We start from the raw sequence: 27,100 nt of genomic DNA, 5'->3' as shown, positions 1-27,100 counted from the left end.
GCGAGACTCCTTGGCGGACTTGTGCGTGACTACTGTCTCTTTGAATATGTCTCGGACCCTAGTCGTGAATGATTTGTCCTCAGCCACTTGTATCTCTAGCTGCGTGAGTAGTGGGGTGATGTCTGAGGCCGTGCTCTCCACGGGGGTCGCGGGCACGGCGTAAGGCAGGCCTCTGCGAGGCCGCCCGAAGGTAAGAGACCTAGGGAAACCAGGTTTTGCGTGTTTGACTTGTTCGGCTATAGCGTGTTTGATATGTTCGGCTATAGAGGCTCCCGCCGCAGTTGCTGCCTTCTTCGTCTCTTCCGCCCCTGCGAGCCCCCTCGGCTTCGCGGCCTCCTCGTTCAGCATCCGCCAGCCCTCCCAATCCATGCTCAGTCCTATTAAACACGAAGGCGGGCTGTGTTCAACACAATGGTGGTCCTACATACTGTGCTCACCAAAGACGAACAGACGCTCTTCTTCGAAGGGCCGATAAGGCGCCCACGCTTCGTGGCGCTCCGGCACTGCTCGCTGTTTAACAGCTGGTATAATCTCGAGCGGGAGCATCAGATAACGACCATAGCCTCCCTCCCGCCCATCGCTACTCTGCCAGCCGGGCACCACACGGCCGAGTCTATCGTGGAAACGATCAACCGCGCTGAAAGCAAGATTCTGACCGCGAAGCTGGATCTCGTCATCGGGAAGATCGCGCTTATGTCCAGTGGCGTTGCGTTCCTGATTGCCGAGCTGTGCGCACTATTTGGTCTAGAGGCTAAAGACAATCAGTTGGGGGAGCGGGGCCTCGAACTGCCCTTGGGGGGACCCCCACTTAAGGTGGCTTTGCCAAAAATAGAGGCCCTCTACATCTGCTGCGATATCGTAGATGCCTCTCCTTAGGCGAGCCTTCAAACGTTCTCGCTTGCCTAGAAACCTGCGGGGGACCGCACGAGAAAGTCGTCTATGGACCCGACATCCCCGTTTGTGTCGCAGCATCTTCCTCTGAGTTTGTCTCGAGTATCCAAATATGGATCAGGGATGACTGCGGTAGACGGGTGGACTTTAAGGGCAAGCCTGTTCGCCTTGTATTAGAGCTAACCTAGCTCGGACGTAACAGACATGGCAAACAGCGACGTTAACAGTGGTGCCATATACCCCTCGCTTCCCAGTATGCACAGCGGTGGCGACGTGCAAAGCTTTCGACTCCAGAAAATATGTGACACTCAGGCGGTTCTAGACAACGAGATAACGCATCATCGACAAGTGCGGAAAAAGTATAAGCGCACCGTTACCCATGCTGTGTCTGTGGCATCCAGCATCGCTGCAGGGGCGCTTTCCAGCGCCGGGGTAGGGGTCTCTTTGAGGGGATAGGGGTTCTGATCGGCGGTCCGCTGGTAGGGATCGCTGGGCTGATCGGTGTCGTGGGCCTAGGCGCAGGGATAGTCTCTAGAGGTCTTACGAGCAAGACACGATGGTTTTAGCGGAGAGTAAGAAAAACTCGATCAGCGAGCTGGTCTCTAAAGCTCTGCAAGACAGGCATATCTCAGACGAAGAGTTTCAGCTAATACTTCGGGAACAAGGGAGATACTACGCGCTCAAGGCCACTATCAGAGCCCCACACGGCCTCGCATCGCGTGAGAAAAAAAGCAAGAAAGGGCCCCCGAGAAAGTCCCTGGAGACATGCGAAAAGATGAAAAAGAGACTGCGAGAAATTCGCGAGGAGTTCGGGAGCGAGGTGTTTGAGTAAAACTCAGGTTTAAACGCCACGCCAGCGGCTTTGACTTCACGGCCGAAAAACGGTTATTCCGCGCTCCGTAGGCTCGGTATGCTGTAGGACAGACGAGGGTCTAATTGCAAGGTTTCCACATGTTACCACACAAGGGGGGCCAGCGCTTTTTCGCCCCAAAGAGTTGCGCAAGGTTCCCACATGTTACCACACAAGGGGGGCCAGCGCTTTTTCGCCCCCGCCCGACGTGGATTAACGATTGCTAATTATTGCTGATTATTAATCTACCAGAACCCCGCCCGACGTAGATTAATGATTGCTAATTATTAATCTACCAGAACCCCGCCCGACGTAGATTAATGATTGCTAATTATTAATCTACGCGATCCTTGATCTCCCTGAGACGAGGGTGGGGGGCTCGGCGGGGCGCGGCGCGCCTCCCAGCCCGTTCTATGAAACCACCCAGTCCCCCCGTCCGAATGGGCACATTCGGTCGGATAGATTTGAAAAGTTGACCATTCAAGGTAAATAATAATCCTTGTTTGGTTTAAGAAAGAACGTAAGAAGCAAAATATAGCAAAAGAGATATCATGACATATTCAAGAGGGCGAGAAATATATGAACTTGTCTGTGTGGCGTACTAGTTCCAGCTTTAACTACTGTTTCCAATCATGATAACCTAGAAATATGCACTTGGAAAATTAGCCATAATTTTGTAAATACGCAAAACGTACACAGGTTTTTGCAGATTTGTGACAATTAGTGACTGATCTTACCAGATAAATATGAATAATTGCTCAACCCTGCCCCACTTTTAAAATTCGAGGCTCTAAAATGGGTCTAGTTTGTACTCTCGTTCGAAGCGTGTTTGGTATGGTGGAAAACATGGTTCTGTACATAGCAAAAAAATAAATAAAACTAGTACTATAAGTACTATAATATATCTACAAACCCATAAATTTGTACGTGAAATGGATTTATTTTAGATATCATTCAAGCGCCTTCGATATGTGCTTGATTTCATATTTCAGACGAGCTACAAGGGCCCTCGAATAGCGAAATATTCAACGGCCTCTTACACACGGGAAAACAAAAATTAAACCAAACAAAATCCATTTTAATAATAGACTTGATAAAGGCTTTCAGTAACAAGAGTCTTGGGATAATTCATTTTTGGTCGAATTTTACCGGGCGGAAGTTAGTGAGACAGCCTGTTAAGAGGTTACAAGGAGAGTAGACACTTCGAACAAAACGGTGGATTTGGATACGTTCCAGGAACGTAGTTTCACAGCATACGCGATGCTGTTTCCTGCTGGCAGAGACCTCTTTTCTCTGTATTTCGCTGGGCTGGCGTTCGCGAGGAAAAGGGTATTCATGCGGTCGCTTAGAAACCCTCACGCATGCGCAACGAAAACAGTTTCGACCCATGGCAGAGGTCTCTTTTACACGCGAACGTCAGCCCGGTGAAATACAGAGAAAATAGGCCTCTGCTAGCAGGGAAGCGATACTGGTGATCGATTGTAAAACGTGACGTATTTTTGGTAGCGAGAGATTAAGTCGCTTTTTTTTTCGAATAACACGATGTCCCCAATAAACCAAGAGTCGTGTTCTCCGCTCTGGTCACATGACTGAACATGAAAACCCAAATTAACACCCATATGAACATCTCGCACATGCCCAGAAATTAACCGCTGACCTGACCTTTCGCGAATGATGTGATAAAATCCGAGAATGTTACCATTAACATGAAAACTTGACTCCCATATAATACACACCGCAAATCGACTTCAATAATAGATTGCTCTTCGGCTTCCTGCGGTCGCTTCCGAGCAGTGACATTTGTAGTCTCTCTTTTACGTTGTCACTGATAATTTTGGAAACGTTTTCGTTTTGTACTTCTAATGGGGAGGATGTTTTTTGCGGTCTCGAGAAAGAAGAGAGCTTTCATGAAGCTATTTCGTTACGGCGAAAGTATCGTGGGCTCACGTCATATATTATGACTCTGCTCTCGACTCTTGGTCTGTGTGAGTTCTAAAACTACTCCAGCCCTTGAAGGCCGTAGCTAGAAAACTTTGTTCAGGGGGCAAGCCAAAGATATGTATTTTAATTACTTTGGAGGCAGACGCGATTTCTACATGTCTTGTGTAAGATTCCTGCTCTTGTAAGGAGGTAGCGCCCCCCCCTTGCCCCGTGCTAGCTACTGCCCTGCCTTTTCAATGTTCTACATATCGTCGCAAATAAAAAGCTCAAAGTAAAACACGAATTCAACCAGACGAGACCCGGTAAGATATTATTCGAGAGTTTTGTAATAATAACAAACAATATTTTAGACGGTAAGCCCGACATCGGCCAATAAAGAACCAGGTGTTGTTTAAAATGAATTTATTCCTGCACATAGTATGATGTCGATATAGTAATGGACTTTTGAGGACAAATATAAGAATGTTTTTTATCATATGAAGGACGTGAATATTGAAAAAAAGTGTTATGTTTGGATTCAGATATAAGAGGCTCTCGAAAAGAGGCCATAATGTGCAAAATATGAACGATTTTTGTACTGAAGTATTGATCATTGTGATTGTCATTGAAAATTATATTACGTTCTTAACTTTATATATAAATCATACTACGACGAGGAATGCCATATTTTCGAGACCGGTAAAAGCAATTTCTAGTTTGTGGTCTTAACCTCAAAAGTATATTTTGTTTCAAACACTTATATTGTTTCCAACTTTTGTTTGTTTAAATATCTATTCAAATTTGAAAGCAGATGTGATGTAAAAGCCCATTTGTGGGCATATGGAACAGTGTAGTGCAAAACCTCATCCATAGAGGGTCAAGATCTCATCAGTTTCAGCTTCAAGTTTGACTCAATTCTATGTCTCATGTTTTCCCAAGGTTGGGGTGGAGTTGGGGTGGGGGTTCCAATTTCAAATGCATTACTTGCTTTTATCAGTCATACTATCATAGTTCAATGTTCTATTCAACGTATTTGTGGTGCATTTTGAGGCTTTTATCAAGTGAATCTAGCAAGGCTAGCTTTGGAAGACAAGCAAAGATACTTAGAGAATGACACAGAGAATGATATAACTAGAAAGACTACAGACAAGCTGTAGAAAAACTAGATGGTCTGCGTAGGCGTGGAGTAGACAAGGTATAAATCAAGTCTGAAAAGGTATGTTTAACGCCTCTGTGAAACAGAGTAGTTTCGAGCAGTAGTTTTATGTTTTGTACTTCTTTTTTTTTTTTTTTGCTCTGTCGAAGGGCTAACGCTCGAAACGTCAGCGCAACTACTCTGTTTCACAGAGGCGTTTAACATACATCTTCATTCTTGTGTTGATTTATACCTTTACACATATAGAGACTGCGAAGACAAACAGTGCCATCACATCTGAATGTGGCTATTACGTCAAGCCTTTAGTGAATAAATAAATAAAATAATTTGGAGTAGCTAATCGCTCTCATCACAGCTAGATGCTGCATTATGAGAGCGAAGATTCGACGTGATCAAGTTGAAGGCATGGGAAGGCGCCTCAGGCAGCCGCCATACAACTCATGTCTGACCACGGATCACAGCTAAGATTGAAATTGTTGGTTTTATGGAGGGAGGAAAAAACCGGAACCCAGAGAAAAACCTCGGAGCAAAGGCGATACCAACTACCTCAACTCACGTCGGAACCGGGAATCGAACCCGGGACCCAGTGATGAGAGGAACAGGCACTACAGAGCGACGCTCTGCCAACTGCGCCACCTTGGTTCCCCTAACATTGTCTACATGACAGTATACTACTCCTGATACACTGGATGTTTCTTGGTATTTGTAGCTTTCAAGCGCCACGCCTCTGCCTTTTGTATTAACACTGGGATAGATAATACCAGGACAGTAATGAAGGGGGACAGTCGTATCACCACACCTTCCCTGATAAGGCAAAATCTCCCAATTGTCGCAGGAATGTTTCCTGGCAGAATGACGGACACAGAAAGCCGTAAAGCCCCGTGCAAACTGCGCCAGCACCTGCCAGCATTGCTGGCGAATTTCCGCTTGACTGACTATAGGACAAAGGAAGTGTCAAAATAAGAAATCGACTTTCTGGCATTTCCTTTGTCTTGTGGTCAGTCGAGCAAGAATTCGCCTGCTGGCCGGCGCTGGCGCCGTTTGCACAGGGCTTGACGTCAGACAGAGAAATTTAACATGAGATGCACCCTGTTCTTGCCAACTAATAGGATGATTAGATATTCCCAGACTGACAAGTTAATGTCTTCGTTGTGCGGTGATCGCCAAAGAGATATATCAATTTGGAGAAGATTGACACGCAATATAGTCTTGTTTAATTGCTCATTTTTTCATTAACGTGGCTTCATACATTTCCAGAAGTATTTTATTCGAGCAAAATAATAACTATACATTCATTTTTAATGAATTATGTCATTATGTGATTTTTTTATTTTCTTAACGAGTTTCATTTGCAATTATTTTTAAAACAAAAACATTTTTTTCTGTCTATTTTTTTTTTCAGAATAATACTATGGCTTAGTGGGCCCAAGTTTGATTCAGATCTCCGTACTCACGCCTGTTATATTTAGATTTATGAGGGAATAATTACATTTTTCATTTTAGAAATGTCCTTGTACAAGTCATAAAGCTTGGAAAAAAAGTGATTTATGGTATTTGCGTCTAGAGTTTTCCATGAGTAACAGAAAATCAATTTCGGCTCCACTTTCATGTTGAAATTAGTTTGTGGTTTTTGTTGATTTATCACCGCTCTCGTAAACAAGCCGTTTCGTTTGTTTTAGCCAATGTTAGCGTTTAGGTATGCTGAGTTTATACCGCGTCAGATTAAAAACTTCATTAGGCCTAATAATTTTGTATGCCTTATTTTAATTGACGAGGAATTCCGTTATTGCAATCGGAATATTTTGCGGCGTATTTTTTCCGTTTTAGAAATGTGTTTGTTTTTTGAGAGGTATGTTAGATTGGTCGCCTAGGTGGCTCTGTGTGTTTCATTATTGATAGATTTTTTCATCAGAACACCGCCTTATTTGACTCATTCGTGGTAGCACATACACACAATTGGCTCCGGGCCGCTAATACATCACCCAAAGGGTTCGATTATCGTCACTGTTTTAGCATTCTCTATTGATTACATTCAAATAGTTTGCTCAGATAACGCTTGATTCGTTATCACAATTACTGTGCTGCCGTGTTAAGAATAAACCCAACTGAATTTCAATTTTTGGGGGAATTTCAATTGTTGGGATTATACATTTGTTTGTTTTGTTACTTAACTGAATGGTTTATAACTTCTGCGTCATTGCAGGGTCAAATTTTCTATTTTAAAGCTGATAAAAACTGCGGGTTATTTGAAGGGAAAACTTAATTGTGACACAATGGCATGCTAAAGAACTGAAAGCAGTCACAAAATCACCTAACAATGGTTAAGATTTTAAGGGCCATAATAAAACTCGTGCGGAAATTGTGTCGATTTCCTTTTCCATTGGTGATTTTTTAACGCAGCTTCTAGAATAACAACAGAAACAAGAAAAACAGATTCTAGTGATAATTGAACAAATAGGAAACATAGACAGAATGTCTTAATAAACACACAAAGTATATTATCAGCAAACGCGGCGGATTCAGTCTTTCAAATCGAAAGTCTCCTAACGAAATCCGGTGTCTCAGAATCATTTTACTGATTTAATTTTCTATGTGGAAATCGTATTGGTACGATTTCGTGACTTTGTATGCGCGTTTATTGTAAAACTGAAATATAGGATTTTTTATTTGGGGTACGGAATGGGAGGTTGATGAGAGACCGCATTTTCTGTGTTGTCTTGTTGCGACGGGGTGTACACATCGAAAGTGTGATCACGCGGTCTCGGTCTGATCACTCATCGGGGAGTCTGCAGAGGCCAGATGTGCGACGTTCGGTAGATACGACTAGATCCAAGCCCGTCAGACTCAATCGACCATCTCCCGCTATTTACACCCAACCTGTCATCCATAGAAAAGTAAATTTCTCTATTAACTAATGAAATAGGATAATCAACTGCCAATGCTCAATTAGCATAACGAATTACGTATTTGGAGTGTATTATTGGTGAGGAATATTAAATCATTGTTTTCTCCCATCACTGGCCAGTATGTTGCGGAGAGTCACACACAAAGCACACTGAAAGAGGAGTCTCTACTATTGTTATTTTGCATCTTGTTTTATTTTATTCGCCAGCATCCTCCACGTACTTACTAAACGCGCACAAATCCGTGTTCCTACGCTAGACGCGCCAAAACAGACTGCCGTGAGCGCCGACGGTATAAATAAGCGTGCTGGTATAGCGACTGCAGAGACAGTGGAAATCGGTCTTCTTGATGTCACGAAGCTGGGTACTTAGTACCGCGAAAAACCAACCGGACTGAGTTTTAGCGGAAATTGAGCTGGGATTGGCGGCAGTGTTTGCAAATATTGGGTTTTGAACATTTCTATCTGGATATCTAGCGGTGGCAAGGTGTAATTTACGAGCTTTCGAGCGCACTCTTTGCGGGAGAGAGACCACAGAGGAGGTTTGGATCCACTGAAGCGCTGCTTTTTACTGCGCGAGTTCTTCCGTTGCATGACTTGCTTTAACATTCTTCGAACGCTGATCTTACCTGAGATAAACGCGCTAAGAAACCTGGGGGCGAAATAGAAAACACAATTGAGAAACGCTAACGGTAAGACAAACGCAATTTAGAAACCCGAGTTGTGGCGCTTGTATTAGTGCTTCCATCTCATGCCACTTGACTGACATAAAGGAGTGAAGGAGGCCTTAAGGGAAAGCACACAGAATTGCCGTGTTTATTGACTCAGTATACGGCCGTCTGTAGAGTACGCCATGTCGCAACCTAACCTAACAACACGACTGAACCAAAGTACCGTGATATGCGGAGGAGACCCAACGCTGTACTCAACCGAGGCCTGGTACTGGATTTTACGAGGTTTAATCGCTTTTATTACGATATTCGGCAACGGACTCGTCATATATCTGGTGTCGTTCCGAAAACCACTGCGCGATCAACCGTCGCCTAATTGGTTCGTCATGTCACTAGCGCTCGCGGACTTTTGTGTTGGCGCCTTTAACTTCCCTACAATGTTTGTCTACGCGTTTACGTTCAACTGCTTTTCGCAGCCGTCGAGCTGGACATGGCCTATCCTAGGGTTCTGCATGAACGTGTTTCTGGACGCGTCCATCACGAACTTGACCCTCCTGACTTTAGATAGGTACTTGGCGGTAGTGCACCCGTTTACTTACGAGTCTTTCATGACTTCGTCGCGCGCCGCCGGAATGATCGTGTCCGCGTGGGGGATAACGGTCATACTAGAGATTCCGTATCTCGTGTTGGATATACAGCGCGCCGGAGACGAGGCGTACACCATTCACTTGTGGCTCTACATGGTGATTTTTACTTTCCTTCCATGTGTATTTATGCTGTACGCGTACACGAGAATACTGATAGTGGCACGAAGACATCGGAAGGAGATCTCGGCGAGATTAAAGCGGATGGCGTCATTTAGCGAGTCTACTGATGTGGCGCTTGCCCAGAGGGGGAATAAAAATGGGGCTATGTACACAGTCGGTATCATTGTGGGCATATTTCTGCTCTGTAATAGTTTCGTACAGTATAGGCTCTCGTGTTTTCTATCGCCATCCTGCAGCATGTCCGCTGCAGAGAGCTACTTATTCCTACTACTGCGGTACGCGAACTCTGCGCCTAACTTTATTGTTTATGCGTTTATGAAGAGCGACTTTCGCCGAGAGATCTACGCACTGTACAAGAAAAAGGGACGGCTTGCAGCCGTTCGGCGCTATGCTAAGTGACGTCACGTTAGTTCATCTCTCTGTGTTCCCCGTCTTCAATAGAACACTCGAAACCGGGTAGAATTGCGGGTTTTGGGTTAATTGACGCTTGCCTTTCACCTGTTGGCGTTTTAGATGAAGTCCCCTATTCTTGGGTGCTGCTTAAAAATATGTAAATGACTTAAGCTTTTGAAATGAACGGAACATATGTTATCCGGTTCTGATTTTTTATTTTTATTTTTATTATTCTATTCTGTGCTGGGTATTTGTAGTATTTGCATGAGAAAAATAAAGGGGAATTGAAAACAAGCCCTTAATTGTATGTTTTTAATCACGAGAGTGAATATGCTGTTGCTATTATGGTTCACTGATGGCTATCTTGGCGGGATAACGGGGCGAGCAGAAGGCTTAACAACAACTTGTTAAAATATTTTCCCATACGGCGAGTGCCTTTTTAAAATGTTTATAAATTTTTCGGTAATGGCGGTTGCCTAAACAGTTGTTCTTGATAAAAGGGCGTTTATGACTCAAATAGAATTTGGATAATTTGCATTTTCATCTGTCTTCCCCTTTTGCCTTTTTGCCCCTAGGGCGCAGAGGTTTTAACGCGAATAATCAGATCTTAGCTGTGAGTGCATAACGCGATGCGCCATTTCTTGTGCTAGCTCTGTTGATTTTTTTTAACCCGCGGTCTATGCTCAGCGCGTGGGGCCATGTTTTTGTTGGACATTGAAGTAGAGGCAAGTGGATGCTCCAAAAAGTCGGAAGGAAGCGTTCGAGCTCGAGTAGAAGCTGATTATCGCGACATCGTAGCTAAGAATTTCTATCACGCTAGGATGACAGTTGCTCCTAAATCCCTGAAATATAGATCAGTAGCGTCTTTTGCGTTGAAGTTGCAATATATATAATCCCAGATCAGTAACACTTCTAAGGCGCTTTAGATGCACGGTGCGATAGAAATTTCCATTTACTCATAAGAATGTGTTGTGAGGTGCGAGTGACATGTCTAGGATCACCCTGCGATTTTGCTTTGCCCCGAAGCTCCAGATAAAGATTACAGCGTATCAGAGCCTCTAAGGGACTTCTTTACATTCATGCTTTTGTCCGTTCGCAACTAGTTTGGAGGCGTGTGATTTATCAAGCCTTCTTTTTACTGCTATTACTCGAGGATTCACCTCAAAACAATTTCTTGTCAATCGTTTTAATTTGAATCTGAATCTAAGCGTGCTGTTGTCATGGCAGCGATAATCTTTTGCTTGTAATCTTTAGGATTAATTGTCCACTCGGGAAAATTGAGTTGATGGTCTTTTATTTTCGCGATATCACTCGCGAACAAGTGGTTCCTTTTGATCATTAAGGTGGCGAAAGTGGAGTTTGCATAAACCAAACAACCGAACAATGACCACAGTACGTACTTTTACGACTCGTTTCCTCCAGATGAGACTGACAAGATAAAAAAGTGGGCGAAGAAAAAGACCAAAACTTCCGTTTGTTGTTATTTAATTTGATAGCAAAAGTACTTGATTTATTTCGTTAGACAAGGGGTTTGATGAGGTCATTTTGCTTTTCTAGAAAGAGGCCCACTTAAGAGATACTTCAAAACGTGTTTTACCGTGTTTTTGTGCTTTTGTACAAGGATGTTGATGTGGGGGTCAGGGTGAGCAAAAGCAGACTAGCCAAATAGTTCCAACAAAACGACCAAATCGAATTTCAGGCTTAACTCTGCTAATTTAGCCTTAGACTAGACGGCGTTCTACAGACACATCGTCGTTCGGTTTGACCATAGAGCGGTTTCAAAGTAACTGAAGGGTCGAACTCCTCATTAGTTCAATTTCTGAATTATCTGACGAACAGTTCTAGAGCGGCAGAATAATGCGACTATTTCACGCCGTTTAATCTATGCCTTATAAAAAATGTACATCATTACGAATCCACGTTTCTCAGAAAAGAGTTCAACTGAATTAAACTGAGTTCAATTTCCTTTGGACATGATTTCATAATTTTGCGGATGACTCTAACTCAAAACCCGGATAACCTTAACTGTCAAAACTTCTCCGTTTACCCCTACAAAATCTAATCCCGATAACTTAAATTCTCCTCTTTACAAAGTATTTTGATCGATAAGGATTGTGTGAGTGAGTTTCATCATGCATAAATGGACAACGATACTACTGCGATTTCAATGAAACTTTGAGCAGCTTATATGAATTTCTACCGATCCCGCCATCTCTAGCCCCCGCTGAATGGAACCCCTACCATCTCGAACATATTTTTGTTTACCTTTAGAGTTTACCTAACGGGGTTTTATTATATTTTGGCTGTTTTGCAGATGCACCTGAATCACTTAGTTTGGGCAAGTGGATAAATAATATCCCCTCACCCGGGTCACTAACGACATGCACATCCCGTAAACAAGCCGATGTATCTAGTTCATTACTTTTCTTAACAGTTTGGATCTTTGCATTGATTGATTTATTAAATTGTATCAATTTGCAATCCTTCCTTCCTATTATAGTAGAACCTAATTGAAAGGTAATTTTAAAAATATTTAAAGATAAAAAATAGCCGAGATCGAATCAAATAAAGTATATCATAAATATGTATATGGAAACGGTGTGACTTCTTGTAAATTTTAATTTGTGGTTGTATGTGTTACCGTGGGGAAGCCTTTGTTTACCTCGCGTTATCTATTTTTAATGTTTATATGAAAGGAACGCACAGAGAAAATGTTTTGGCTGATATAGGATTATTAAGACTAAGTGATCGAAGAAAATTGCACAAGCTAATACTCATGTATAAAATAGTCAATGGTTTAGTACCATCATATTTAATTTCTATTCCTCCTCGTTTTGCCAAAGAAATTTATCTGTATCCATTACGCAACAGTTCTAATTTGTGTTTAACATTTGTAAAAACTGAAAAGTCCAAGCTCATCTGTTAATTTATGGAATTCCTTGTCATTGCCACTGCGTGATAGTGCTTCTGTATCTTTAAGGCTCTACTTTTAAAAGATGTATTAAACAAAACACTGTAAACGAACTTTTTGTTTAGGTGAGAGGTATTTATCTATCTTACATACTAGACTCAGGCTTGAACACTGTGCACTTAATTATTATCTTTTAAAAATTAATTGTAAAGATTCTCCTTTATGATGTGCTTGTGGAGCCTTGAAAGAAGACGTTTTACATTTTTCTTGTTTTGCCCCCGCTATGCTGCTCAACGGTCTAATTTGCTTGCCTCTGTTTCATCTGTCGCTAATGGTACTTGGCGGACTCATCGTTAAGTTTCCTTTCCAACAGTTCTATTTTTTTTGCAGTAAGGCTGTTTATCCAAGATTCAAATAGGTTTTCAAATTTGGTAAAGTGAGTATTCACTCATTAGTTAAGCTCCACTTAATGTTCGTTTTATAACATGTTTGTCGTTTTGTGTCTTTTCAGTAGTTTTTCCCTTGAGATATATAATTATAATTGTATAGATGGCATGAGTCCCCTAAATGAGCCCAGGGCTCTTGGGACAAATGTCTCTCAATATTGTTAAAAAAAAGAAAGAAACGAAAAAAGAGGAAAAAAAAACACAATGTAGCCATTGTGGCCTTCTCGCAGTAATTCTGCAGAAACTACTGGACACTAATGTATTCACACGACGATAAACAACTCTAAAGGTGTTCACGTCACAAATATTAGTTACAGAGATTAGTCTCATTACCGTAAATCCCATAAGCCACTTGAGCAAATTATTCACTCAGAAGTAAAGAAAATTAATTAAGTGAGCCACGCCAATGGATTTCTATCAATACTAAAGCAAAACAGGGCATTACGGCTATAGAACCGGTACTCGTTATTAGTGCATGCAGTAAGCACCATAACGATACTAGAACCCACCATAAAAGAATACTTGTGCAATAAGCGAAGCGTAACCACCCACTACCCTTTATGATTAATTGTGCAATAAGCGAAATAGAAACCACTACCCATAATTATTACTAGTTCAATAAGCGAAAGTGCAATAAGCGAAATTAAAACCACTACTCTAAATTATTACTAGTTCAATAAGCAAAATTGAAACCACTACTCTAAATCATTACTAGTTCAAAAAGCGAAATAGAAACCACTACACTAAATCATTAATTGTGCAATAAACGAAATAGAAACCACTACGCTAAACCATTAATTCTGCAATAAGCAAAATAGAAACCACTACCCTAAATCATTACGCAATAGAGCCAACTGCCCTAAGTATTTTAATGCAATCAGAGCCATCATAGCGAGAGCACATCGAGAGGGTAATATGGAAGCTCTGGTTTTAGATTCCTCAGCTATTGTTTTCAATATTTTCAAAGACAATCAAAATCATTTGACGGGTAGAAGCGCTAAACATGGTATCCTAGGGATATATCCAGTATGAGGGGTGGTACCGCTTAAAATGGAGGAGTTTCTATAACAATGTATAGCACAAGTTGGTATTCGTGTTGCAGGTTCTATTGACAAGCTAATTCGAGTTTAAGTGCTTTTTAAACTGCCCAAACTGAGCATATCAATTTTCCGGCTCTTATGTCTGTTATTCGAGTCTTTGTAAACTTTGTTCTTAGCTGGCGATATCATCAGAACGTGTTCGTGTAAGATGTCAGAAAATGCAATTTTTGCATTAAAGAGGAGATGGAGATATCCCGTGTTGGGCTCACCGAGACCTTCCGGCACCCATCTACGTACATTGTTACTTGAAACTCCTCGATTGATATTTCCCGTGCCTGTCTTCCTAGTTCCACATTTTGTGATCACATCTTCACTAACTAATGATTCTTGTCGGTCAATCTCTTTGTTTTGTTTTTTGATTTTTTTTAAATATGGATTCCAATATTCTTTTGTTAAATGACAATTGTAAACCGAAAAGCTATCAATAAAGATAAGGAGTAATTCTGTTGTCGTTAATTCAACTAAATGGAGACCCAATAGACGTTTTCCTTCAGTGATCACAAACGGCTGTATAAAACCACTTATTTCGACTTGCGATCGTGAGCGATTATATGGAAAATGATATGGAAACCATATTAAACCAGAACCTTGAATGCGTACCGCCTAGCTATCTAGACTTGTATTGTCATCCGCATCTCTTCAAGCTACTATTTGTGCTCTTAACTAATTTGGGTCAGTTTATGGTTTTAATTTTTTTAAATAAACTCGTTAACCTTGTTTTGAATGATGTTTGTGTAATAACGCAACAAACAAGTTCTTACATCGGGGTTGAGCCTGTTTTCCCCATGTATGTTTGCCCAATAATTTGAGCATTGAGGCTTATTGTCATATCTGTCTACTTAGCATTTGCTCTTTTATATTATTGTGTGTACCTTTGCATTCAGAACACTTAAACTGATGGGATTAGGCGCTGATCTAGGGAAAAGTTAACCGGCCTTTCAGGAACCGGCCCCTGGTTCGCAGTTAGACCCTAGGCCTAAAACTGCCTATTAAAAACTTTTTATGTTTTACCAATTCGTGGGCTCAATATTAGATAACACAGGGTTCAGAGACATTTCAATTTGTATGCCCACCTTGACTTTAGTGCGCATGGATCCCTCACGATGTATGTCGAAATAATGTATTCTTTTTATAGATGCGTAAGCGTTATCGCTCACAGAAGGAGGCTGGTTGTGCTTTATCTTGTTAAGTCCTCATCTATCAAATCGTTCAAAACGAGAAGTGAGGGGGCAATAGCCCAGGGGCCGGTTCCCGAAAGGCCGATTAGCTTAACCCAAGATTAGCGCCTAATCCCGGGTTAAAATGCGCTGATCGTAGGTTAGCTAACCGACGGATAACTCACCGTTCCCCCGGTTTACTAACCCTATATTAATTAAGCGAGTAAAAAAAAACTGGTTTGACGAGTAAAATTCACAGAGGATACCCAGAGAGCAACTCAAATTTACGTTTGGTGGTTTTATTTTCGTAGAGAAGCTCCCCAAACACCTCTACATCGCCTGTAATTACCTCCATTTCATTACCAAAAATGCAATTTGCAGGATTCGAGTTGGTGCGCGACACTAGCGAGACAGATTCATTTCAAGTATAAATTTCATGTAACTTTCTGTCTGTCCCATTACAATTTTCGAGTCAGCATCGCAACGAAGGTCGCAAACAAAGCAAAATATTAGGACATTTGATCCCTACTACATTGTTTTTGTTTAACGTTTTTTTTTGTCGGCATTTTCATTTTATGAAACTTTAGTTCTACTACAAAGTTTGGGAGGCCAAACCGTACGAACATGGTTAGACTTTACCTCCAAACTAACTCAGAGTAAGCGCTAACCAGCGAGCGTTTCGGTAACTTATCCCGGGGTAAAAATTCAATTTTACTCTAGGTTAGCGCTAATCGGCTCGTTTGGTATACGCCCCAACGACATCCTCGGGTACCCAAGGAGTCGAGATCACAGGAGCGAGAACGAGGCGGAACAAGCTTTTTTTGATCCCCCGCAAGTCCACAACAATGACCTTTACCCTTTTAAAATATGACATGAAACTATCGAACGTAGCTTATGTGATTACCATATGTGTAGCAAATGACTTTTGCATTTGAAAACAAAGTTCAGTTATTCCCTCGTACACCAACCCCGAAAATATGCTCTATTGGCTCTAGAAACAAGCGATAGCTTTACCTCTCTGACGTCACTAGTTCATTTTTCGAGTGTTTATTTATTTTTTCTGTCACACGTGTAGCTATCAGTATTGGGAAATGTTGACTTTTAATGCGAATACCGAACCGTTCTTAACCTCTGAATACTACACTTTGCGAATAGTTTTGTAGCATTACGCGGTGTAGAGAGACTCTTTCTTAACTAAATGATATCTTGAGAGAGGATTGCATCTTGAAAGGTACTAAGGTATGTGCAATGTGTAAAAGAGCTTCCCTCGGGCCTAGCCAGAACGAAACTAGAACCGGGACAGAGTCATTATCACTGCGATAAAATATTGTGAGGACAAATAGCAAAAAGACAGAAAACAGAGGGGGCAACAAGACATGCACGAAACAAGTAGAACTAGATTATTGATATTTTTGTCCCTTGTCGGTCCGGGCTCGCCTTATATACTAGCTACGACGGTTCATCCTATAGCGCGAAATGAAAGCTCTTTGGGGAGCGCACGCGAAGACTGCTAGGGACGGATCCACGGCGCATTAGCTCTTCTCTTTTATTATTGGGGTGAAATAATATTTCTTGGTAGGTTTTAGCGGCTGCGCAAGATTTTTGTAGGCTAAACACTTGGCGGATAGGAAATGTGTACAGAGAAGGATATTGAATTTTAAAAGTGTTATAAATTTTAAAAGTGTGTTTATGACTGTTTATGGGCGAATTTCTAATGTTTGCTGCAAACTTGCAAAAGCACCAAAACAATTAAATGGTTACTTTCTTGTATGAGAAGAGATATATAAAAGAAACGTGAACAATATGTTTCTTTCTTTTCTGCCTACCTACTCCGTACTTTTTACTTTACTTTTGTTTTTCGTCTGAGAATACGATATTGGGGAAGGAGAGGAGTGTTCGAACAATGTCTAATTCAACGGTGCAGTTACTAAAAGAGGCTATGGCTGTTTTACTATCCACACCAATTTTCTGTCCCCTTGTTTACGGAGCAATGCGAGCCGCGTAACGTCAGAGCATTCTCACATGTTTACTCCCTCGTCAAACATGTAGACACCACTTCAATTGCTTCCTCATTATGCGTCGATACAAGGCATAGCTCGCAATAACCATTGTTGCACCTGGCATGGATTTTCAGGGAGCAGTGATTCAAATTTATTTTTTTTAGATTTGTTTACTTCTGGTTTAGGCATTGGGTTATCTCACACAGATATTTCAACAGTGCTGTATTTTGATGCATTGATAAAGGCAAACCTGATAGCGTGAATAAGTGATTAACCTAGTGTCTGAGTAGTACAATGTTAATAATTAGCACCGACACGCGAAGAGTTTCGTAACACAGAGACAAATATAAGATCAGTTCGCTTTTCTGAATTGCCTGTGACAACAGAACGCTCTAGAAGTGAAAGGTAGCTAGCATTGTGGAAGTCTTCTTTTTTTACTATTTAACGTCGAGAAAAGAGCTGCCGAAGCTGCCCTAATTGAGCTCGCTGACATCGCTGACACTGTTTACATTAATCTTCCTTCTGATCCTTCTGTTTCCGTGCAGGATGGTCCGCTTAAATCAAATATCCCGCTGCATTAAAGTCTTGGCTATAACCTGGACAGTGCTACTGCTTCCTATCAACTCACAAGGCAGCGAGATCAGCGGAGAGATCACCAGCTTTACCAACCTGACACAGGCTAACTCGCCATACATCGTCACGGATGACATCATCATCTTAAAAGACGCAACTTTACACATCCAGCCGGGGACAACTCTCGAGTTTGCTGCTGGGGTCGGGATAAAGGTGAAGGAAGGAGGCGTTCTCCTTGCACAAGGGTCTCCAAACGAGAGAATAACTCTCCAAATGATCCAAACGAATTATTCATCCATTGACGTTAACAAAAACGAGACCATTCCTTACAACCCTGGGATTCGACTAGCGGAGGGCGCTGACTACCGTACAGGCAGACTAGAGGTGTTTATCAATGGTCAGTGGGGCACGGTTTGTGATGACCTCTGGGATATGCAAGATACGCAGGTCGCGTGTAAGCATCTGGGATTCCTGGGCGCAATCAGGTACTACCGTCATGCATCGGGGCGCGGCCCTGTCTGGCTTGATGATGTGACCTGTAAGGGGAGCGAGCAGTCGCTTCTTGAATGTTCGCATCGCGGGATAGGGAGTCATAACTGTGGTAGGTGAAGCTAATATGGTATTTATGCATCCCCATACCACATCTACATCATTTATGCATCCCCATACCACATCTACATCACTTATGCATCGCCATACCACATCTACATCACTTATGCATCGCCATACTACATCTACATCATTTATGCATCCCCATACCACACCTACATCACGTATGCATCCCCATACCACATCTACATCACGTATGCATCCCCATACCACACCTACATCATTTATGCATCGCCATACCACATCTTCATCACTTATGCATCGCCATACCACATCTACATCACTTATGCATCGCCATACCACATCTACATCATTTATGCATCCCCATACCACACCTACATCACGTATGCATCCCCATACCACATCTACATCACATATGCATCCCCATACCACACCTACATCATTTATGCATCCCCATACCACATCTACATCACGTATGCATCCCCATACCACACCTACATCATTTATGCATCCCCATACCACACCTACATCATTTATGCATCCCCATACCACATCTACATCATTTATGCATCCCCATACCACACCTACATCACTTTATGCATCCCCATACCACACCTACATCATTTATACATCCCCATGCCACATCTACATCATTTTTGCATCCCCATACCACATCTACATCATTTATGCATCCCCATACCACATCTACATCATTTATGCATCCCCATACCACACCTACATCATTTATGCATCCCCATACCACAACTACATCACGTATGCATCCCCATACCACATCTACATCATTTATGCATACCCATACCACATCTACATTTATGCATCCCCATACCACACCTACATCATTTATGCATCCCCATACCACATCTACATCACGTATGCATCCCCATACCACACCTACATCATTTATGCATCCCCATACCACACCTACATCATTTATGCATCCCCATACCACATCTACATCATTTATGCATCCCCATACCACATCTACATCACGTATGCATCCCCATACCACACCTACATCATTTATGCATCGCCATACCACATCTACATCACGTATGTATCCCCATACCACATCTACATTATTTATGCGTCCCCATACCACACCTACATCATTTATGCATCCCCATACCACACCTACATCATTTATGCATCCCCATACCACACCTACATCATTTATGCATCCCCATACCACACTAACATCATTTATGCATCCCCATACCACACCTACATCATTTATGCATCCCTATACCACACCTACATCATTTATGCATCCCCATACCACATCTACATCATTTATGCATCCCCATACCACACCTACATCATTTATGCATCCCCATACCACACCTACATTATCTATGCATCCCCATACCACACCTACATCATTTATGCATCCCCATACCACACCTACATTATCTATGCATCCCCATACCACATCTACATCATTTATGCATCCCCATACCACACCTACATCACGTATGCATCCCCATACCACATCTACATCACGTATGCATCCCCATACCACACCTACATCATTTATGCATTCCCATACCACATCTACATCACGTATGCATCCCCATACCACACCTACATCATTTATGCATCCCCATACCACACCTACATCATCTATGCATCCCCATACCACATCTACATCATTTATGCATCCCCATACCACACCTATATCATTTATGCATCCCCATACCACACCTACATCATTTATACATCCCCATGCCACATCTACATCATTTTTGCATCCCCATACCACATCTACATCATTTATGCATCCCAATACCACATCTACATCATTTATGCATCCCCATACCACACCTACATCATTTATGCATCCCCATACCACAACTACATCACGTATGCATCCCCATACCACATCTACATCATTTATGCATACCCATACCACATCTGCATATATGCATTCCCATACCACACCTACATCATTTATGCATCCCCATACCACATCTACATCACGTATGCATCCCCATACCACACCTACATCATTTATGCATCCCCATACCACACCTACATCATTTATGCATCCCCATACCACATCTACATCATTTATGCATCCCCATACCACATCTACATCACGTATGCATCCCCATACCACACCTACATCATTTATGCATCGCCATACCACATCTACATCACGTATGTATCCCCATACCACATCTACATTATTTATGCGTCCCCATACCACACCTACATCATTTATGCATCCCCATACCACACCTACATCATTTATGCATCCCCATACCACACCTACATCATTTATGCATCCCCATACCACACTAACATCATTTATGCATCCCCATACCACACCTACATCATTTATGCATCCCTATACCACACCTACATCATTTATGCATCCCCATACCACATCTACATCATTTATGCATCCCCATACCACACCTACATCATTTATGCATCCCCATACCACACCTACATTATCTATGCATCCCCATACCACACCTACATCATTTATGCATCCCCATACCACACCTACATTATCTATGCATCCCCATACCACACCTACATCATTTATGCATCCCCATACCACACCTACATCATTTATGCATCCCCATACCACATCTACATCATTTATGCATCCCCATACCACATCTACATCATTTATGCATCCCCATACCACATCTGCATTTATGCATCCCCATACCACACCTACATCATTTATGCATCCCAATACCACACCTACATCATTTATGCATCCCCACACCACACCTATATAATTTATGCATCCCCATACCACACCTACATCATTTATGCATCCCCATACCACACCTACGTCATTTATGCATCCCCATACCACACATACATCATTTATACATCCACATACCACATCTACATCATTTATGCATCCCCATACCACATCTACATCATTTATGCATCCCCATATCACATCTGCATTTATGCATCCCCATACCACACCTACATCATTTATGCATCCCCATACAACATCTACATCATTTATACATCCCCATACTACATCTACATCATTTATGCATCCCCATACCACATCTACATCGTTTATTCATCCCCATACCACACCTACACCATTTATGCATCCCCATACCACAACTACATCACGTATGCATCCCCATACCACATCTACATCACGTATGCATCCCTATACCCAACCCAGCTACAGAAGTTTAACGTGCCAAGAGACTGGGGAAAACTGTACGTTATATCGAGGTTTTGTTACAACGAGGTTCTGTCTCATACAAGGTTAAATTGAGGTTCCACGGTATTTTAGTCGGCATACCGTTTGAAAAAAATCGAAATATTTTAGTAACCCTATATGCGTTAGTACATCACCCCAAATTTTAGTCGGTATTTGTATTGAAATATTTATTATCCAATCTTCATTTTTATCATTTCCCTTTCATACCTATGATACTTTAATAACTATAATATGATTTCATACCTGCCAGCCGAATCAACCGCTCGTATTTATTATTGCATAATACTATCCTAGACGTTTTGTTGTATTATTCAGCCATCGAAATTTGAGCATTTAGTACAAAAAAAACTGGAATATTCTCATCGCCGAAGCTGCACCACCGTTTCCTTTTCTTTTTTGAAGTACTTGTATGAGTGATTGACGTGTGTCTGTCACCAGGTCGTCGACGTGACGTTGGCATCGAATGCTTTACACTCCTCGCTTTCGTCGCCACGAAGAGTATGTGGTCAGGAATCGATTACGCTGCCTCCACTTCCCCCAGCCCCTCCCCCCTACGGTACGTGGACATTGCCAAGGCCTTCGCCGCCGTCAAAGGCAAGAAGACCTTACCGGACCTACATCACGTGACTTCAAAAGATTGCGGGAGAGGCGTTCATTCCGATGGCCTCGAGACACCGCTGACCATCAAGAACTGTGTGTTCGCTGGAAGTATGGTCAGAGGGATTGACGTAGTTTCCGGTCACGTGAGCCTGACAATCCGGGACACTCTTGTGGTTAACACGACAAATGGCGGAGGCCTGGGGATCAGGCAAGGTGCTGGAGCCGAATGGAAGGAATTGACTGCGGCGGATGAAAAGTCCGGGGGATATCCCATGAGGCTGAGGGCGCGTGGTCAGGGTGGCAGACGCCTTGAGGTTGTCAAGGTAACGTTGCTTTTTTTATAGATTTGTCACTATTGATAATTGAGCATGGACAAATCACCTTCTCTGAGAGGGACGACAAATTCTGCTTTAAAAGAACTCAAAGGTGTCCGAGTATGTTTATGGTAATTCAATCTAATATGTAATGGTCAAAACTTTACGATACAAACTCATGATATCGATATAGATATAAAGATAAACGATATGCTAGCTGAAAAACTGGGGCCGGTTGCACAAAGCTTGGATAAGTTTTATCCACCGGTTAAATTTTTCCTAGCGGTTAAAACTTATCCAAGTGGCGTGATTCGGTTGCAAAAGGCCCGAATAAAAGTTATCCAGCGGATAAAGTTATCCGGATGATAGAGGGTGGATAAAATCTTATCCACCGAATAAATGTTAAGAAAAAACAAAATGGCGTCTTGATTCAAATTTATTGTCAGAATTTAGACTAATTTTAAACACAGTGAAAGTTGCAACACATACAAACGACGAATTTTACAGTTGGTAAATTCACAATGAACTTCAAACTTACATATAGCTTTGACAGGACTGGAATCAATCGATATTGGCTGTTTTTTTATCCCTGACACGCGATAACACTATCCCCTCTGATCATTTCGTGATTCACATGCACTTTGCCTCGATAAACTGTTGTCTGGCATTTTTTTATGCAACGCTATTATATCCGCTGGATAGGGGTTTTATCCGGTGGGTAACGCCTACCCGGCTGATAACTTACCCAAGCTTTGTGCAGCCGGCCCATGATTCTTAGCCCGTTAAAGGGACCTTAAACAGCCTCTGTCAGTCGCCATTTGATCATCCTCGCAGAGTAAGAGAGGCATCCATTTCCATCGGCTGATTTGGGGAAGCCAATGCGATATTTTCGGTTGAATTTGGTAAATAAAGTATTTAACCTTGTCTTAGATGGTTATTTCGAGATTTAAGCACATAATTCCCTTCCAATAGTAAATGAAAACAACATCAAAGGCGTGGCACACGGGCTCTTCGAGGTGTTTTGGTAAAACAAGAAAAGTCGGAACCTGCAGGCTCATTTTATGCATGGAAATGGTGATTTTTCACAATTTATCGGCTCTTAATGTTTCTAAAACATACTACCGGACGGTATTTAGAGCTCAACCCTTTATGACCAAACACAAAAACAAGGCAAAGATGGCATGTCTTACTAATTAAAGTGTTTCATTGTCTCAGGTATTTAACACAAGTAAAGGGTACCGCTTTACTCTGCATTTCCAATCACTGTCTGGAAATGGTTTCGATGTGACGGTCAGAGATGGGGATTCCGTCAATGGTACTATTCTCACCACCGCTTCCCAAGCCGACGCTGGCCAGGTCCCAAGGTCTGCCGTTACCACTAGCAACCGCTTATGGGTGCAGTTTGTACACACGGGCAGTTATAACACTGAAGTGAAGATTTTTATTACTCATAACAAAGGCAAGTCAAAACGAGATATACACATATACTCACTAGTAGTTCTATTTTTTAGTGTATAGCACTAAGTAGATGTTGATTATCACCCAGAGTAGGGTTGTCTTCGTAAAAAAAAAAAAAAAAAACACGAATTGAATGCCAACACACAAAAAACACCGGAATACAGTTAAACATTAAGATCACATAAGCAGGTCGATTTTCTCAAAATGTATTATGTGAACTACTTTTGCTGTTCATTTGTTTAATTTAAAACTTAGCGTGTGTGCAGTTGACGCTCTTATTTTTCCTCGTTCCTTGTTTCTTCAGATCCCCCGTCATTAACCATTACAAACTCAAAGTTTTTGGATAATCGAGGGACAGGTTTATCTGTAGAGGACTTCATCGGGCATATGGATATCACCAACACTGAATTTATCGGAAACCAAGGACACGGAATGTTTGCAAAAAAAGTCGCGGGTACTATAACAGGAGCTGGCGTAGAATGTATTAGCAACACAGTAGAAGGTCTCATGATTCAGTACTCCAGCATTACGGGGTGTAGCTTGAGAAATTTTAAAGGTATTGGTAACAAGCAAAATGGTATCTTCGCGCAGATCTCTTCGCTTGATTGTAAACTACAGGACGCTTGTCTTGTTAAGAACTCTGCCGATGGTAGCAGAGGGGACCGAGTTGCAGGCTTTGTCGAGTTCGATAACGCCACTGTGTCAATGAACCAAGGGTATGGGATAATGCTTTATGATGGCCCTGCCTCTCTTAGAGTGACAAATTCCAGACTATCAAAAAATAAAATTGATGGGTGTCACTTAGCAAACCAAGGCGGTGAATACTCATTCGATAGCTGCGCGATTAAGGATAACGGGAGAAGTGGTATCGTATCCGTAGACATTCAAGCTTACCGGAGTAACATCGCACGCAGACAGTTCACCATGTTCATCCTTAACAACAGCCAGGTGGACAGCAATCGTGAGTATGGCGTTCGTGTAATGCCCACTTGCGAGTTCGTATCATCGTCTGAGCAAAACGTTTCCATCGCGGTACTGCAGAGCAGTATCAGTAACAACACAAATGGAGGGTTAACCATCTCGCCCGACTCTTGCCGATGGTACATTAACTCATACCGCCACAGGCGAGTGACAGCACAAATCACAGGGAACGTGTTCTCCACTAATAAAGGGTTTGCTGTGATGTCGTCTGCGATTGCATTCCTTGGGCTTCAAGCGGAGATTTGTAATAACAGCTTTTTGAACACCACAGGGTCTGCAGTTACTGTTTACGATCAGTCCAAGTTTGAACCAACACGGCAGGCCACACCAGTTTCGGTGAACATCACTCGGAATACATTTACTCATTCTAGAGGTGATCGCGTCGTGTATGTCGATTTTGTGGGCTACCCTAACGTGCGAATTTCGATTATAGCCAACAACAGCTTTGCAAGCAATACTGGGCATCTCAAGTTTCGGAGACTCTTTCGAAGAGCCACCAGCTATGGCGTCGTGGTACTTGAAGTTGGAACGTTTAGAGTGCAGGGAAATTTGTTCTCTGATAATTCTCACTCTAAACTATTGGCCTCTATGCACTACAATCACAGGAATGTTATCGACGCTAGATACAATTGGTGGGACACCAAGGACGAGTGTTTGATTCAGGACAGAATCCAAGACTTTCATACGCGCGCCCAGCTTGCCACTGCAGACTATTTCCCTTACCTTCTATCTGAAGATCGATTGGACCTAGTTACCCTTGATATCCCTAGAAAAATGTGTTTTCTTCGTGGAGATACGATCGGAGGCGCTCTAGATAGAGATCTCGAGCTGCCGTCGCAATATGCGACGTATAAAGTACGCGACGACCTTGTTGTGTCTCGTAATATTTCACTCAAGATCTCTAGTAACACGACTCTGTTTTTTCCGCCGCGCTCGCTGTTCCTCGTACAAGGCAACGTTCAGGTCATTGGAACGAGGGAGGAGAAAGTGCGATTTGTGCAGGAGAGTCCAGAAGAGAAGATTCGGCTTGTAGATGGTGCGGGACCTTGGGATGGACGTGTAGAGATCTACTTTAACCGCACCTGGATGTCTCTGTGTCTTGGCTATCGCGGGTTCTCCACGGAAGGGACAATCCTCTGCCAACAGCTCGGTTATGAGAGGTTTATCACTTACAAAAATATCTGGAAAAGCGGTAGAGAGAGTTATTTTATACATAACTTACAGTGCGGTTCGTTGGATGAGGATATTATGGGCTGTAACAATGACAAGTGGGGATACGGCTCAGACTGTGGTGGTTACGTCGCTCACGTTGTCTGCCAGCGAAACTACTGGTCCGGTATCCACATAGCCATGGGAAACTCCCAGAGTTCTTTGCACCATTTGGAGATACACGACGCTGGATACCCTTACAGGGGTGACATCTCGTTACCAGGCTCCGCCCTCCGTATCGACTACGACATTCACAACATCAGTAATATCAGAATCAATTCCTCCGCCTCCAGGGGTGTAAATGTGGTCCACTTGAGCCCATTCCTTAGTAAGTCCCTGATGCCAGATTCCGATATTTCCCACACTGAGTCGTACGGTATCTGGGCGGGGTCGCCTTACGTGCGGGTCTCAGATGTGCGAATCTGGGCTTCCAAGGGTCCTGGCGTAGGCTATCACAACCCTTGGGACGTGTCCTACACACACGTACCTCACATGGCCAGCCCTGGAGTCTACACGATCCGGGATATCTGTGACAGAAATAGAACCTTCGTTACCAAGGATACCGTTACGTACATGACTTCATCTTATGGTGGGAACCCTGGTTTGAGCTGTGATCACGTGTTTGTTTCCGACAAGGGATTCAAGATCGCTGTACAGGTGGTTTATTTGAGTTTTGATACCAGGTATAGCTCCCTCCGTATGTATGATGGCGATGATGGTAGCAGCTCTATGATCTGGAACCTTAACCCTGCCTCGTGGGCCAGTAGGCAGACGTTTAATTCGACCTCCGAAAGAATGCTGTTTCGTCTGTACAAGAGGAATGGATACGCACTTTCCTTTCATTTGCTCGTGTTTTCAGTCGCAGGTGGGTCATGATTAAATGTGTGTATTTCTCATTTTCACACCAAATTTCCTCCGCGATTCCAACGTTTCCCTCACTTTTATCTAACCTTTTGCTCTTATGTGAAAAAAAAGGAAATATTATACTTTTCCGACATTTGA

At 42.5% G+C, this 27,100-nt stretch overlaps 2 protein-coding genes and 1 long non-coding RNA gene across 8 annotated transcripts in view; 2 read left to right on the top strand and 1 right to left on the bottom strand.

Annotated features, from left to right (window-relative positions):
• The window catches only part of LOC5510655, a 69,439-nt gene that overhangs the window by 15,208 nt on the left and 27,131 nt on the right, over nucleotides 1-27,100 (top strand). For 3 of the 6 annotated variants that reach the window (XM_048720789.1, XM_048719864.1, XM_048719434.1), the window contains exons 2-5: nucleotides 17,710-18,338; nucleotides 21,975-22,459; nucleotides 23,666-23,909; nucleotides 24,213-26,963. In XM_048720789.1, the coding sequence (XP_048576746.1) occupies nucleotides 17,711-18,338; nucleotides 21,975-22,459; nucleotides 23,666-23,909; nucleotides 24,213-26,963 (4,108 nt within the window). In that variant the 5' untranslated portion in view covers nucleotide 17,710. Of the gene's footprint in view, nucleotides 1-16,240; nucleotides 16,404-17,453; nucleotides 17,570-17,709; nucleotides 18,339-21,974; nucleotides 22,460-23,665; nucleotides 23,910-24,212; nucleotides 26,964-27,100 lie in introns of those variants that run through there. The other 3 variants (XM_048720397.1, XM_048720224.1, XM_048720463.1) reach the window with 3 other exon arrangements.
• LOC116617266 lies at nucleotides 6,015-15,344 on the bottom strand. Its single transcript, XR_004295695.2, has 2 exons — nucleotides 15,081-15,344; nucleotides 6,015-7,694 (listed from the first exon to the last, which is right to left on the bottom strand). It is a non-coding gene; the product is annotated as an uncharacterized LOC116617266 (long non-coding RNA).
• Nucleotides 7,852-9,844, top strand: LOC5510678 (trace amine-associated receptor 13c). Its single transcript, XM_001631052.3, has one exon. The coding sequence runs from the start codon at nucleotides 8,573-8,575 to the stop codon at nucleotides 9,554-9,556; it is 984 nt and encodes a 327-aa protein (XP_001631102.1). The 5' UTR covers nucleotides 7,852-8,572; the 3' UTR covers nucleotides 9,557-9,844.

This window comes from Nematostella vectensis, chromosome 1 (assembly GCF_932526225.1).
Source record: "Nematostella vectensis chromosome 1, jaNemVect1.1, whole genome shotgun sequence".
In the NCBI taxonomy this organism is placed as follows: Eukaryota; Metazoa; Cnidaria; class Anthozoa; order Actiniaria; family Edwardsiidae; genus Nematostella; species Nematostella vectensis.
Note: the sequence above shows the minus strand (reverse complement) of the source record. Positions and strands in the feature narration are given on the sequence as shown.

Excerpts from the sequence above, each read along its gene's own strand:
- LOC5510678 (XM_001631052.3), top strand. The coding sequence starts at position 8,573 with ATGTCGCAACCTAACCTAACAACACGACTGAACCAAAGTACCGTGATA.